The sequence below is a fragment of the Ovis canadensis genome, chromosome 15, assembly GCF_042477335.2.
Source record: "Ovis canadensis isolate MfBH-ARS-UI-01 breed Bighorn chromosome 15, ARS-UI_OviCan_v2, whole genome shotgun sequence".
NCBI lineage: Eukaryota > Metazoa > Chordata > Mammalia > Artiodactyla > Bovidae > Ovis > Ovis canadensis.
The window spans coordinates 23,611,020-23,625,387 of record NC_091259.1 but is presented as its reverse complement, the minus strand read 5'-3'; the positions used below and the strand labels follow the sequence as shown (position 1 = coordinate 23,625,387).

General features: G+C 41.7%; 1 protein-coding gene across 1 annotated transcript in view; it reads left to right on the top strand.

The window, feature by feature from the left end:
* The window catches only part of PIWIL4 (piwi like RNA-mediated gene silencing 4), a 55,081-nt gene that overhangs the window by 22,157 nt on the left and 18,556 nt on the right, over positions 1 to 14,368 (top strand). Inside the window, exons 9-12 of the mRNA XM_069554937.1 lie at positions 3,031 to 3,154; positions 4,407 to 4,524; positions 5,265 to 5,376; positions 12,735 to 12,919. Coding sequence (XP_069411038.1) covers positions 3,031 to 3,154; positions 4,407 to 4,524; positions 5,265 to 5,376; positions 12,735 to 12,919 — 539 coding nt within the window. The remainder of the gene's footprint in view (positions 1 to 3,030; positions 3,155 to 4,406; positions 4,525 to 5,264; positions 5,377 to 12,734; positions 12,920 to 14,368) is intronic.

The window sequence follows — 14,368 nt, the reverse complement described above, 5'->3', positions numbered from 1 at the left end:
TGGCTTTACAGTTAAGTCTTTAATCTATTTTGAGTTTATTTTTGTATATGGTGTTAGGAAGTTAGTTTCATTCTTTTACATTTAGCTTTCCAGCTTTCCCAGCACCACTTATTGAAGAGGCTGTCTTTTCTCCATGATGTATTCTTGCCTCCTTTGTCAAAGATAAGGTGCCCATAGGTGCATAGGTTTATCTCCCGGCTTTCTACCTTGTTTCATTGGTCTGTATTTCTGTTTCTGTGCCAGTACCATACTGTCTTGATGACTGTAGCTTTGTGTATCGTCTTAAGTTGGAAAGGTTGATTCCTCCAGTTCCATTTTTCTTTCTCAAGATTGCTTTGGCTATTGGGGTCTTTTGTGTTTCCATACAAACTGTGAAGTTTTTTGTTCTAGTTCTGTGAAAAATGCCATTGGTAGTTTCATAGGGATTGCACTGAACCTGTAGATTGCTTTGGGTTGTATGGCCATTTGCACAATATTGATTCTTCCAGTCCAAGATCATGGCATATCTCTCCATCTTTGTGTTGTCTTTGGTTTCTTTCATCAGTGTCTTATAGTTTTCTGCAGGTTTTTTGTCTCCTTAGGTTGGTTTATTCATGGGTATTTTTGTTGTTGTTGCTGTTGCAGTGGTGAATGGGGTTATTTCCTTAATGTCTCTTTCTGGTTTTTCATTGTCAGTGTATAGGAATGCAAGTGATGTCTGTGTATTGATTTTATAGCCTGTAATTTTACTGGAAGACATCTTGATATTGACCTTTATACTTCTCTATTTTATCTTATCACAAAAATTATTGCCAAATGCTAAGAAAATTAGGGCATGAGAGACAGTAAAATTCACCTGATTACACAGCATAGTGGGTAGAATTCTTAACCATACTCCAGGTAAATAGTAGAATACCCTCTTCTTGGAATATGTCCCAGTTTTGCTTGAGCTGTTCCCAGAACTTATAATACTTATGCATTTTCTTCAAGGTGCTGTCTTGGATTCTGCCTCCTTCATGAAGCGTTCCTTGATTTACCAGCCATAAATTGTTTTCACTACCTTGCTCCCTATTCCTTGTGAGGGACCCAGCCTTGAGCGGTGTAACAAGCAGAGGCTCCCAAGTCTTAAGTGATAAATCCTGGTTTAGCTAATTTTCCGTTACATGACCTTGGGAAGTTATTTAATTTCTAATGATGTTTCCTCATCAGTGAAGAAGATGGTAATAGTATTTGACTCACAGTCCCGTTATTAAGAGCTTCCCAGGTGGCTAAGTGGTAAAAAAAAAAAAAATCTGCCGGCCAATGTAGGAGTCACAGGTTCGATCCCTGGGTCAGGAAGATCCTCTGGAGAGCACATGGCAACCCACTCCGGTATTCTTGCTTGGATAATCCCATGGACAGAGGAGCCTGGCAGGCTAAAGTCCATAGAGTTGCAGAGTCAGACATGACAGAGCATGCAACAGTCACACTCTGTTAAGAGTAAGTGAGGAAAGGGTATTATTTACCAAAGAGAAATAGACTCACAAACATAGAAAACAAACTTATGGTTATGAAAGGAGAAGTGGGGGATAAAACAAGAGTTTGGGATTAACATATACACTACTACTGTTAATATATATGTAGTAGGTATCCAACAAGGACCTACTATATAGCACATGGAAGTCTACTAAATATTTTTATATTTAGTATTTAAAAAAAGCTATACTAAATAACCTATAAGGGAAAAAATCTGGAAAGAATATCTATCTAAAACTCCATCACTTTGCTGTACAACAACATGACCTTGTAAATCAATTATAGTTTAATTTTAAAAAACACAGTACTGATCCATTAAAAAAAAGACTAAATGACGAGAAATATAAGTGCTTAGCGTTGATGTATTATTTGTGCTTCTGATCTACCTTGCTTTGTAGATAATGTAGTTATGTGTAAAGGCAGGGACTGTGCCTCTTTTTTATTTGTATTCCCTTCAGTCCCTGGAATATAGCAAGCACAAGATGTGAATTAATGAAGTCATGTATAAAAACTCTTTCTACCGATGCTTCTTCAAGCTTTTCAGCCATAGCATTGTTGGCTGAATGTTAATCACCACTTTAAATTGCTGTTTCCTGAATTGTTTTTTATTTTAATGACTTAAAGTCTTTATTGAAGAGAGAAGCCCTCACTGCTGACTTCCTGCATTGTAATTATTGATGTCAGCATCACGTGGTCCCCAGGCATTTTGTAAATTATAATTCCAATTGTTCTGTCATCAGTGTTGAGTAAGCTATACTGGTGTTAATGGAAACTTTGCCTTTGGAAGGTAAATGAACTCATGGCAAGGTGAGAATGTTGAAATTCAAGTTTATGAAGGGAAAGGGGGTGGGGAAGGAACTAATGATGGCCGAGGACTTATTATAAACCAGACACCGAGCTAGTGGTTTACATGGGACATGTCTGGCCTCTTGTTCTCCTCATTTCATGGAGGAGGAAAGGTAAGCCCCTTCCCCAGCGTCACGGTACAAGTAGATAGACTATCTGTGCACCAAATTTACATTTATCAGAGTTCAAAGCTACTTCCCTGTAACATCATACTATCTTGGAAAGTAAGGACAGTGATGCTCTTTGGGAAAGTCTGAGGTTGACTCAGTATGACCATTGCCTCCGACTTGTGTAGGATATTTTCACAATGCACACAGGTGCCAGAGCCAGTTAGTTGCACATGGGTCAGCTGGCCTCAGGCTCCAGCGGCAGTGCTGCGCTGGTCATGGTACTGTGGATTTCATCCAGCTTATGACTCTGGATGAAACTCAGAAGAGAGCAATAAAATGACTGGGAAAAAAAAATGGTATTGAATTATAAGAGATAATAATTAAAATCATGAAGCTGGCTCTGAGATGTAAGAGATAAGTCACAGGAAGGGAGTAGAAATGAGTAGGTTACCGTGGGGACTTTTTTTTCTCTTCTATTGAAAAGATTTTCTTATCTATTCATTTGTTGCTTATAAGCAAGGATGCTCATTGTATAGTGTTTCCATATTAACTTTTCCCTCATTAATCTTGTATTCTGTAGCAATATGATATTACCTTATCTGACCTGAACCAGCCAGTTCTTGTTAGTCTGTTGAAAAACAAGAAAAATGACAACTCTGAGGCTCAGATGGCCCACCTGATTCCCGAACTCTGCTTTCTAACGGGTAATGTTTGTATTTTATTCTCTCTCAAGTTCTTGTGACACTTTGCAATGCACAAAACCTCCTTAAGTTAGATGAGTGCCAGAGCTCTAATTTAACCCAGGGAGGATGACTCTTAGGTAATCTATTTGATCACAGAGGAAGTGGGAAGGTAGAGTGCCCTTTGGAAATTGGTCAACACCGTGAAGGTTATCTATTTCCTTTATCTCGTGTATTCCATTTGTTACTTTGACGTTAAATTGGTTGCTAGATGTTTTCCTAAAACCAAGCTATCTTCCCCCTGTTTCACTAGGCTAGGTGTTGCCAGTGCAGATGTAAGACACCCAAGTTCAGTCCCTGGATCAGGAAAATCCCCTGGAGGAGGGCATAGCAGCCCACTCCAGTATTCATGCTTGGAGAGTCCCATGGACAGAGGAGCCTGGAGGGCTTCGGTCCCTGGGGTCGCAAAGAGTTGAACATGACTAAAGCGACTTAGCACGCATGCAGGCTAGGAAATCGTGTGATTTAACTTTCTTCAGGTGTATTCTTTGAAAGGTGCCAAAATACTCTTTATTTTCTTTTTGCATGAGCTCCAGAAGGTAATCTTCACTCTACACTAGAATTTAAAAAAAAAAAAAAAAGACTATCTAAGATTCTTTTAATCATGTTCATCTGATTACCAGGGTGAGACTAAGATGGGAGGACTTTGTACATTTTACACTTATGGTGCTCAAATGAGTTTGAGGTGCATGCGTTTATCCTGCAATTAGAGAAGTTAATAAGGATACCCTCATTGCAGAGAGGGATGAACGCTCTTAGTGATCCTCTGGCCTTTCACATCTGCATAGTCCTCTTGGTGGTCTCTAGCCACACTGGCCACTGAGCACTTGACGCATGACTAGGGCGACTGAGGGATTGGATGGAGCAGTGCCGGAAGTGTAAAAATACAGACTAGACGTCTAGGACGTAGTGTGAAACAAAAGAGAAACTATCTGATTAACTCACTTTTTATATTGGTTACGTGTTGAAATGATAATATTTTGGATATACTGAGTTAAATAATATATACTGTTTGAATAATTGCATCTGTTTCTTTCTGGCTCTTTTTAAATGTGACTACTAGAAAACATTTTGAATGAAAAGGTGGCTTGCATTGCTGTCAGATGGTGAATCTGATTCAGTTTAAGTTCAGAGTTTTATTACTCTGTGCCTAAGATGGGCTGGATTACAGTGAGGACTGTTCATTTTTCACTTTGTTTTCGTTCACAATGTATAGGGATGCCTGGCCAGGCGACCTCTGATTTCCAGCTGATGAAGGCTGTGGCTAAAGAAACTCGTCTCGATCCTTTGGTAAGGCAGCAGCACCTGGCCAGGCTTGCGGATGACTTCCAGAGGTATGGGGACATCTCCACATCCAGATGCTCCACAAAATCTCTTTATTGATGTTTGTTATCAAGAATCATATCTTACCTATACTGAGCACCTAGCATGTGCCAGGCAGTGTGGTGACACTGTCTGTGTATTACCATATTTAACCTTTTCATTACCCCTATGAAATAGCTAGGTTAGTCCTACATTTTGTCAATCAGGAAACCATGACTTTAAAAGATTTCAGAGTTTGCTCAAGGTCCAGAATTTGTATTTGAAGCCTGACCTATTTGGCTCAGGGGCTTCTTCGGTGAGTCAGTAGTAAAGAATCCACCTGTAGTGCAGAAGATGCAGGAGACTCAGGTTCAATCCCTGGGTCAGGAAGATCCCCTGGAGGAGGGCATGGCAACCCAGTAGTCTTGCCTGGAGAATCCTGTGGACAGAGGAGCCTGGCAGGCTATAGTCAATAGGGTCACAAAGAGTCAGACATGACTGAGTGACTGAGTACATATGCAGACACTGTTTGGCTCAACGGCCCATTTTGTTTACTGGAGGGCCACACTGGGAGCCTTTCCATCCCTTGGAGTCCCCCATGGGTGCAGTCCTCCCTATAATTCCTTGGAGCAGAGAAAAATGGTGAATAGAAATAAAAGTCAGGAACCCTAAAAAAATCAGTCTCTGAATAATTAACATGATTTTATCTCTAATGAGTACAATTTTTAGATAGTAAGCATTTTTAATGCTTAAGACTCAACTCTGTCAACAGAAACAAGGATGCTCGTTTTGAGCTGGAGACCTGGGGGCTGCATTTTGGATGCCAGATGTCTCTGACTGGCCGCATTGCACCTGCAGAAAAAATAATAATGCAAGACCACATAGTAAGTTCTGTGATTTTATTTTCATTTAAAAGTATTTTCTTGAATGTATGTCAGTTTGATCATAAGTCAGAGTGGGATTATAATATAATGTTCATATGCTTTTTCCGTGGCCTCTTCCCAGGTGGTACTAGTAGTAAAGAACCCACCTGCCAATGCAGGAGACGTTAAGAGATGTGGGTTCCATCCCTGGGTTGGGAAGATCCCCTGGAGAAAGTCATGGAAACCCCCTCCAGTATTCTTGGCTGGAGAATCCCATGGACAGAAGAGCCTGGCGGGCTACAGTCCATAGGGTCGCAAAGCACTGGACATGACTGAACTGACTTAGCACAGTATATTTCCCCACCCTCCCTTTGTCCTAAACCCCAAGACCCTCTGTTTTCCTTTTTAAGGTGCGACAAGTATTTAGTGGCACCCAGCAGATTTAGGTTAGTGTGATATGGTGGCACATTTACAGATGCATTAGAAGACTTCCCTGGTCGTCCTTTGGTTAAGAATCCACCTGCCAAGGCAGGGGACGCAGGTTCGATCGCTGGTCCAGGGAGATTCCACATGCTGTGAAGCAGCTAAGGCCACATACTACAATTACTGAAGCCCATGTGCTGTAGAGCCAGTTCTCTGCAACAAGAGAAGCTTCCTCAATGAGAAGCCCCACACTGCAATGAAGAGTAGACCCCGCTTGCCACCACAAGAGAAAATAGAAAATCCGCACACGGCAGCCATGACCCAGTGCAGCCAAAAATAAATAAATAAAAGATGCATTAGAAAATGGTACTTCACGCCATTGCAATCAAAAGTTATAACCTATTATTGGGTGTTGTTGTACTCTTATATCGCTTAAAAAATTTGTGGAACCTGAAAACGTTGTTTTAACTGGTGGAGGCTAATTCCAGTAGACTGTGTTTCCTGATACCAGAGTTCTTTATCTTCCCCCAAATAGAATGCTGCTCATTTGGCATAAACATGAAGAAATTCTCCCACAGCTCACCTGGCCATAGCAGTTAGGCAGAGAGGCATTCCAAAACCTGGAGAGACAAATCATTGCCTCTCTGGGGTTTCCACTGGAAAAAAAAAATATGAACCAATTATATGCAAAAATTGTACATCCTCTGTTTTGCCCGTTTTAAAAGTGAGTTACGTTTCATTTCATTTTTAGAGGTGTTCTTCTTGCCCTTATTTGATGCAGGGAAGTCAGCATATTGAAATTAATGATTGAGCAGCAAATGGTTTTTTTTGGCAGGATGGGGTTTCTTTTTTTTCATTATTGCTTTCTGATAATCTATTCAAATAACCAAAATCCTTGTTGGAGAAGCTAAGGAAAAATTAAACACAAAACAGTGTCAAGTCCTAAAATGTACACCCCCATTAAGATCTTGGTCAGGAGTCAGTAAAAAGAAGCTCAGTTTTAGTTCTACACATGAAGTGAGATGTGAAATATTTTAAATGGTCTGTTTCATCATCTGTAGGTAATCATACTTGTTAGAGTTTTGTTTGCATATTTTGGCCCAGAATCAGATCTCCATAGGAGTATTGTGTGCTCAGTCATGTCCGACTCTTTGCAGCCCCATGGACTTAAGCCTCCCTGGCTCCTCTGTCCGTGGGATTTCCCAGGCAACAATACTGGAGTGGGCTTCCATTTCCTGCTCCAGAGATCCTCCTACTCCAGGGATCCAACCCGCATCTCTTTCATCTCTTGCATTGGCAGGTGGATTATTTACCACTAGCATCACCTGGGAATCCCCCCTTCATAGAAGGGGCACTAAAGTGGAGAACCCGCCCCCTAGAGGTGGTATTGGGTAGGTTAGAACTGTCTGTGTCAGCGACTTCTCAGCTGAACTGCTTTTTTAAAACTGGATTTAAGAAACCGGTGCTTCCCTGATAGATCAGTTGGTAAAGAATCTGCCTGCAATGCCGGAGACCCCGGTCCAATTCCTGGGTCACAAAGATCCCCTGGAGAAGGGATAGACTACCCACTCCAATATTCTCTGGCTTCCCTTGTGGCTCAGCTGGTAAAGAATGCGCCTGAAATGCGGGAGACCTGGGTTTGATACCTGGGTTGGGACGATCCCCTGGAGAAGGGAAGGGTACCCTGCCGGGGTCCAGCCCCGGTGGATCCAGGGAATTCGAAGGGTGGACGGTGTTGGCGTGAGAAAAACTTACTTGTTTATTAATATAAGATTAGAGTAAGAAACAATAGTGTAGTAGGAGAATTAAGTGGAGGAAGAGGGCTGATTAACTTGGGTTACATGGAAAACCAATAAAGTTCCAGACAAGGAGCTTGCACCGTCTACGTTAGGCCGCCGGCGCCCGTTTGAATATCGGAGAGTGCCCCGCCTTGGGCTCTCTCTCTTACGGATCTTATAAGATCCGGGGCAAGTAAGTAGACATAGTGAGCCTCCACGCCCCAGATGGGAATTCAGCCTGAAATTAGAGTAAAGAGGAGACACGGGGGAAACCAGTCCAGCGACTGGCTCTGTTTCTATTGTCCTTCAAGGCCTTTTATACTTTTGATTACACATAGAGATCAATGGGTAATACAAATTATGTAGTGTTCACAGCCCAGACTCTTTCTGTATATCTTTTTGTATACAAAAGGTCTCAGGTGATTTACATTATCTTCTGGCCAAGAGGCTTGTTACCACTTTTTAGCTCTCTTCCTTAATGAATGTTAATTTTGTTTCCCCTGAAGTGTTTTTCTTTAATCTGCATCTCCTTAAAGCATTAAAGTTACATCTCTATAGAACAAAGGTGCAGTGGGTTATAACAAAGAAGGTACCTAACTCAAAGATCTAATGTTGGTAATACCAGGTCTACTACTTGTTTTTCTATATACCAACTATATCTAAAAATAAAGGATATGAAAATTTGGCAGCAAGTATTGACTCAACAAATGAAACTTTTAATCAGTCCTATTTTAAAGATTTTGACTCCTCAGAAGCCCCTACATTCCTAGGATGTTTTAAGCTTCCTATGCCTCCTGCGGTCAGGAGGCCTCAAACAATCACACGCGCAGCTGTACGAGTCCTGCAGGCAGGCTAGAAAGCCATCAGAGGGGATTTTGGATTGAAACACTCTTTCAAATGCAGAAGACTAAAGCCCTGAATTAACTTTTTCCAGAGAATGCCAGAAGAGTGGAAAAGCAGAGCACAAAAACCGGCAGATTTTTGTTGGGGTACATGCTTAGGAATTTCCAGAGGGGCCCCTGAAGTCTGAGCACGCCTTGCGTATGTCAGCTTCCTTCCTCATGACCTTGTCACGGGCGGGATTCCTCACACTGGCTCCCGGCAGTACCCATTCCAGTATTTTGGTCTGGAGAATTCCATGGACAGTATAGTTCAGTTCAGTTCAGTCACTCAGTCATGTCTGACTCTTTGTGACCCCATGGACTAGAGCACACCAGTCTTCCCTGTCCATCACCAACTCCCGGAGCTTGTTCAAACTCATGTCCATCAAGTCGGTGATGCCATCCAACCATCTCATCCTCTGTCGTCCCCTTCTCCTCCCGCCTTTCATCTTTCCCGGCATCAGGGTCTTTTACACTGAGTCAGTTCTTCACATCAGGTGGCCAGAGTACTGGAGTTTCAGCTTCAGCATCAGTCCTTCCAATGAACACCCAGGACTGATCTCCTTTAGGATGGACTGGTTGGATCTCCTTGCAGTCCAAGGACTCTCAAGAGTCTTCTCCAACACCACAGTTCAAAAGCATCAATTCTTCGGCGCTCAGCTTTCTTCACAGTCCAACTCTCACATCCATACATGACCACTGGAAAAACCATAGCTTTGTGTAGATGGACCTTTGTTGGCAAAGTAATGTCTGCTTTTTAATAAGCTGTCTAGGTTGGTCATAGCTTTTCTTCCAAGGAGCAAGTGTCTTTTAATTTCATGACTGCAATCACCATCTGCAGTGATTTTGGAGCCCCCCAAAATAAAGTCTGTCACTGTTTCCATTGTTTCCCCATCTATTTCCCATGAAGTGATGGGACCAGATGCCATGATCTTAATTTTCTGAATGTTGAGTTTTAAGCCAACTTTTTCACTCTCCTCTTTCACTTCCATCAAGAGTCTCTTCAGTTCCACTTCACTTTCTGCCATGAGAGTGGTGTCATCTGCATGTCTGAGGTTAATTCTCCCGGCAATCTTGATTCCAGCTTGTGCTTCATCCAGCTTGCATTTCACATGATGTACTCTGCATATAAGTTAAATAAGCAGGGTGACAATATACAGCCTTGATGTTCTCCTTTCCCAGTTTGGAACCAGTCTGTTGTTCCATGTCCAGTTCTAACTGTTGCTTCCTGACCTGCATACAGATTTCTCAGGAGGCAGGTATGGTGTTCTGGTATTCCCATCTCGTTCAGAATTTTCCACAGTTTATTGTGATCCACACAGTCAAAGGCTTTGGCAGTCAGTACAGCAGAAATAGATGTTTTTCCGGAATTCTCTTGCTTTTTTGATGATCCAGCAGATGTTGGCAATTTGATCTCTGGTTCCTCTGCCTTTTCTAAAACCAGCTTGAACATCTGGAAGTCCATGGTTCATATACTGTTGAAGCCTGGCTTGGAGAATCTTGAGCATTACTTTGCTAGCATGTGAGATGAGTACGGTCGTGTGGTAGTTTGACGATTCTTTGGCATTGCCTTTTTTTGGGATTGGAATGAAAACTAACCTTTTCTAGTCCTGTGGCCACTGCTGAGTTTTCCAAATTTGCTGGCATATTGAGTGCAGCACTTTATAGCATCATCTTTCAGGATTTGAAATAGCTCAGCTGGAATTCCATCACCTCCACTAGCTTTGTTTGTAGTGATGCTTCCTAAAGCCCACTTGACCTCACATTCCAGGATGTCTGGCTCTAGGTGAGTGATCACACCATCATGTTTATCTGGGTCATAAAGACCTGTTTTATATAGTCTTCTGTGTATTCTTGCCACCTCTTCTTAATATCTTCTGCTGTTAGATCCATACCATCTCTGTCCTTTATTGTGCTCATCTTTGCATGAAATGTTCCCTTGGTATCTCTAATTTTCTTGAAGAGATCTCTAGTCTTCCCATTCTATTGTTTTCCTCTATTTCTTTGCACTGATCACTGAGGAAGGCTCTCTTATCTCTCCTTGCTGTTCTTTGGAACTCTGCATTCAAATGGGTATATCTTTCCTTTTCTGCTTTGCCTTTAGCTTCTCTTCTTTGCTCAGCTATTTGTAAGCCCTTGTCAGACAACCGTTTGCCTTTTTCTTGGGGATTGTCTTGGTCACTGCCTCTTGCACAATGTCATGAACCTCCATCCATAGTTCTTCAGGCACTCTGTCTATCAGATCTAATCCCCTGAATCTATTTCTCACTTCCACTGTATAATCATAAGGGATTTGATTTAGGTCATACCTGAATGGTCTAGCGGTTTTCCCTACTTTCTTCAATTTAAGTCTGAATTTGGTAATAAGGAGTTCATGATCTGAGCCACAGTCAGCTCCTGGTTTTGTTTTTGCTGACTGTATAGAGCTCTCCATCTTTGTCTGCAAAGAATATAATCAATCTTATTTCGGTGTTGACCATCTGCTGATGTCCATGTGTAGAGTCTTCTCTTGTGTTGTTGGACGAGGGTGTTTGCTATGACCAGTGCATTCTCTTGGCAAAACTCCATTAACCTTTGCCCTGATTCATTTTGTGCTCCAAGGCCAAATTTGCCTGTTAGTCCAGGTAGCTCTTGACTCTCTACATGTGCATTCCAGTCCTCTATAATGACGAGGACATCTTTTTTTGGTGTTAGTTCTAAAAGGTTTTATAGGTCTTCATAGAACCATTTGACTTTAGCTTCTTTAGCATTACTGATAGGGGTGTAGACTTGGATTACTGTGATATTGAATGGTTTGCCTTAGAAATGAACAGAGATCATTTTGTCGTTTTTGACATTGCATCCAAGTACTGCATTTTGGACTTTTTTGTTGACTATGATGGTTGCAAAAAGTCAAACATGACTGAGCGACTTTCACTTTGAGAAACTGAGTACAGAAAAAGTTCACAGGCCTCAGAGTGACCTTGGGTGTGTGTCCTGAGTCACCTCCCAGCTGGTAAAGGCGAGTGTAAGTGAGAGGGCTGTGGTTCTCCTCACACTGGCTGTAACAGGAAAGAATGAATCCTGGCTCAAGACAGAGCCCTTCTGGAAGCCAAACCCTGCCCCTTGGTTCTTAGGTGAAGGTTGTCCCCTGAAGCTGAGCCCCTGCCTGGCCTTCTGTGACATGGCACTGAGAGAATGGCTGGGGCCGGGTAGTCAGAGCGCTTAGTGGAAAATGCTCTGCCTGCAAAGTCAAGTCCACTGCCACCAGCTGGCTCCATAACCGCTTTCATCCATCGCTTTTCAGTCTGTAAAACAAGGGGATTGCAATGCTTCTTAAACAGTACTGTGCGGACGAATCACTGGGGAACCTGTTAACATGCAGAGTCTGGTTCAGTGGGCCTGGGATGGGGCCCAGGACTGCATTTCTAACGAGCTCTCAGGAGACAGTGCTGCTACAAGACGACACTCTGAGTAGCAAGGGATTAGCTTATAGTGTCCTTTTAAATTCTACCAGTGGTTCTTCCTGCCTCACACACCAGGGACTTTTGATTTGATTTCAGAAGGCTGGGGACTAGTCCGAAGTCTGCCCTTTTCAATGTTGGGAGATTGTTTTTCCTGGTCACCTGGGGAACCGCCTAAGAATAAGATAGGGGCCTGTGTCTTGGCTTCATCTTTGCTTCTGAATATAGCTACTCCTAGTATAATGTGTAGTCTTAATTGTAGGGTCTGTTCATCTCAGTATGGTGACCTGGAAGGTCAGTCATCAGCATTTCCCACTTAGGACCTCTAGATGCCTAAAGCAAAGAGAACAAACTGGACAGTCACTCACATGAGCCTTTGTAGTAAAGATCTTAGGCTTTTAGAGCTGGAAGGGAACCTAGAGATTTGTGTGGGGTTTGCTTTTGGGGTTGTTTTTTTTTCCTCTTGGTCACACTGTGCAGCTTGTGGTGTCTTAGTTCCCCTACCAAGGATTGAACCTGTGTCCTCCACAGTGAAAGCTTGGAATCCTAACCACTGGACCACTAGGGAATTCCTGGGAACCTAGAGATTTGAACCTGACACTTGCCTTTGCCATGACAGAGCCCCATGAGGTGAAGGGACTTGCCAAGGATCTACAGGCAAGGAAGGGTTGACCTGGGGTGTCATTCAGTTGCCTCCAGTCCCAAGAAGTGTGTGTTGTGTTCAGATGTGAAGTACTTAGATGTGTGTTTTAAGTCTGTGAGTAGCAAACTGTACTGAATTGTTCTGTTATGACAAATATGAAATATCTCCATATTATCTTTTTTATTTAATTATTCTCTGTTATTTTTCTCAGTGTCAACCTGCCTCTGCAGCTGACTGGTCCAAGGATATACGAACTTGCAAGGTTTTAAGTGCACGGTCTTTGAATAAATGGCTGGTTATATGTAGTAACAGAGCCGAAAGTGTGACAGAGAACTTTCTGAACTGCTTGAGAAGAGTTGGAAATCCCATGGGATTTAATGTGGACCACCCCAAAATGTGAGAAGATGCTGAAAATTCTCATTTTTTTCATATGTTAATATGGTTTGATTAGAAAGGTAATAGGAGTTAATGGCTGAAAGAGCTACAAATGTTTCTTTATGTCAGTAAAATTTCCTACTATAGAGTCCCAAGAAAATATTTATACATAGAGTTGGCAATGATTAAAATTTTATCCAGTTAAGATGTATTTTATGTTGGTTTTTGTAAAACTTTATTTTCATAATTCTTCCTAGGCAGTAGTCTCATTACCTCATGTCTTTCTAGTACTAGTTGAGATATGAATTCTTAATAAATCCATATATTGCCTTCTCAGCTTTTTTCTTAATTCCTCCATATCACTTGTTTATAAAACTTAACAGCAGTCAGGATATTAACAAAAGTTGCATTTCCTGATTAATTTGATAGATTTTATGATTTAAAATTTAATGTAAAAATAGATCTGAAACAAGTTTTCTTCTTCTGTTCCTGTGGCATAAGATTAATCATCTAGATAGTTTGCTGATAGAACCAGGTCATTCATTTAGCCTTTGAACATTTGTTGAGTATCTACTGCTACATAGTAAATGCTATGCTGTTTGCATGGGATGAGATAAATATGAGCTTTCTATTTAGCAAGGGGTCCATTCATATACAATCACACTCAAAGCTGAATACTGTTTCAATTTAGAAAAGCCACAAAGTTGGTCACGCCTTACTTCATTGCTTAAAAAAAGAACAACAGATACTTCTTCCTCTTTGTTGTAGTGGAGGCAGCAAATGTCCTAATTGCCAGGGTGGGGAGTTATTCTTTAAATACATGGTTACTAATTAATTACATCATCAGCGCAAGAATTGTTGTAAACCATAGCTGTTCCCGAAGTCTCATTTTACACTCTCGTCTAGAATTCTCTTCTTATCAAATCTGTTAACAAATCGCCTGGGTTGAGTTTCACCTGCTCTAATTTCTCTCAACCCATGAGGTAAGAAGACAGGAAAAGATTAAAGAAAGAAGCTACAGTCTCAGACCTGGACTGGCATCACAGGCTCTTTTTCACCCGGATTCCAACAAGTCTGTGCTGTTGTTCTGTTCTTGGCCTGTTTTATTTGAAAGCTCATATTTTATTCCATCCTTTTTCCTCTCCTGTGACGTATCTATTTACTTATTATATTTATATGCGTAGTTTCTCCCATCTGAAACAGCATTGCTGGTCACTCCTGCTGTAACCAGCGCGAGGCAGATAGTGGTCCTGCCACCTGGTGGGCAAGCTTTAAAAGGCCCCTGGGCACTGGGACCGTTCCAAGCATGTATACATATGAGAGGTTGAACCCATGTCAAGAAAACAGATCTATGAATTCCTCTGAGTGGAATCATTTTCTGTAACCTCTGGCCCCTAATATACTGTAGCCACAGAACAGGTAATTGATAAGTACTTGTCCACTGATTGATTGATTAATCAAGGCTAGATA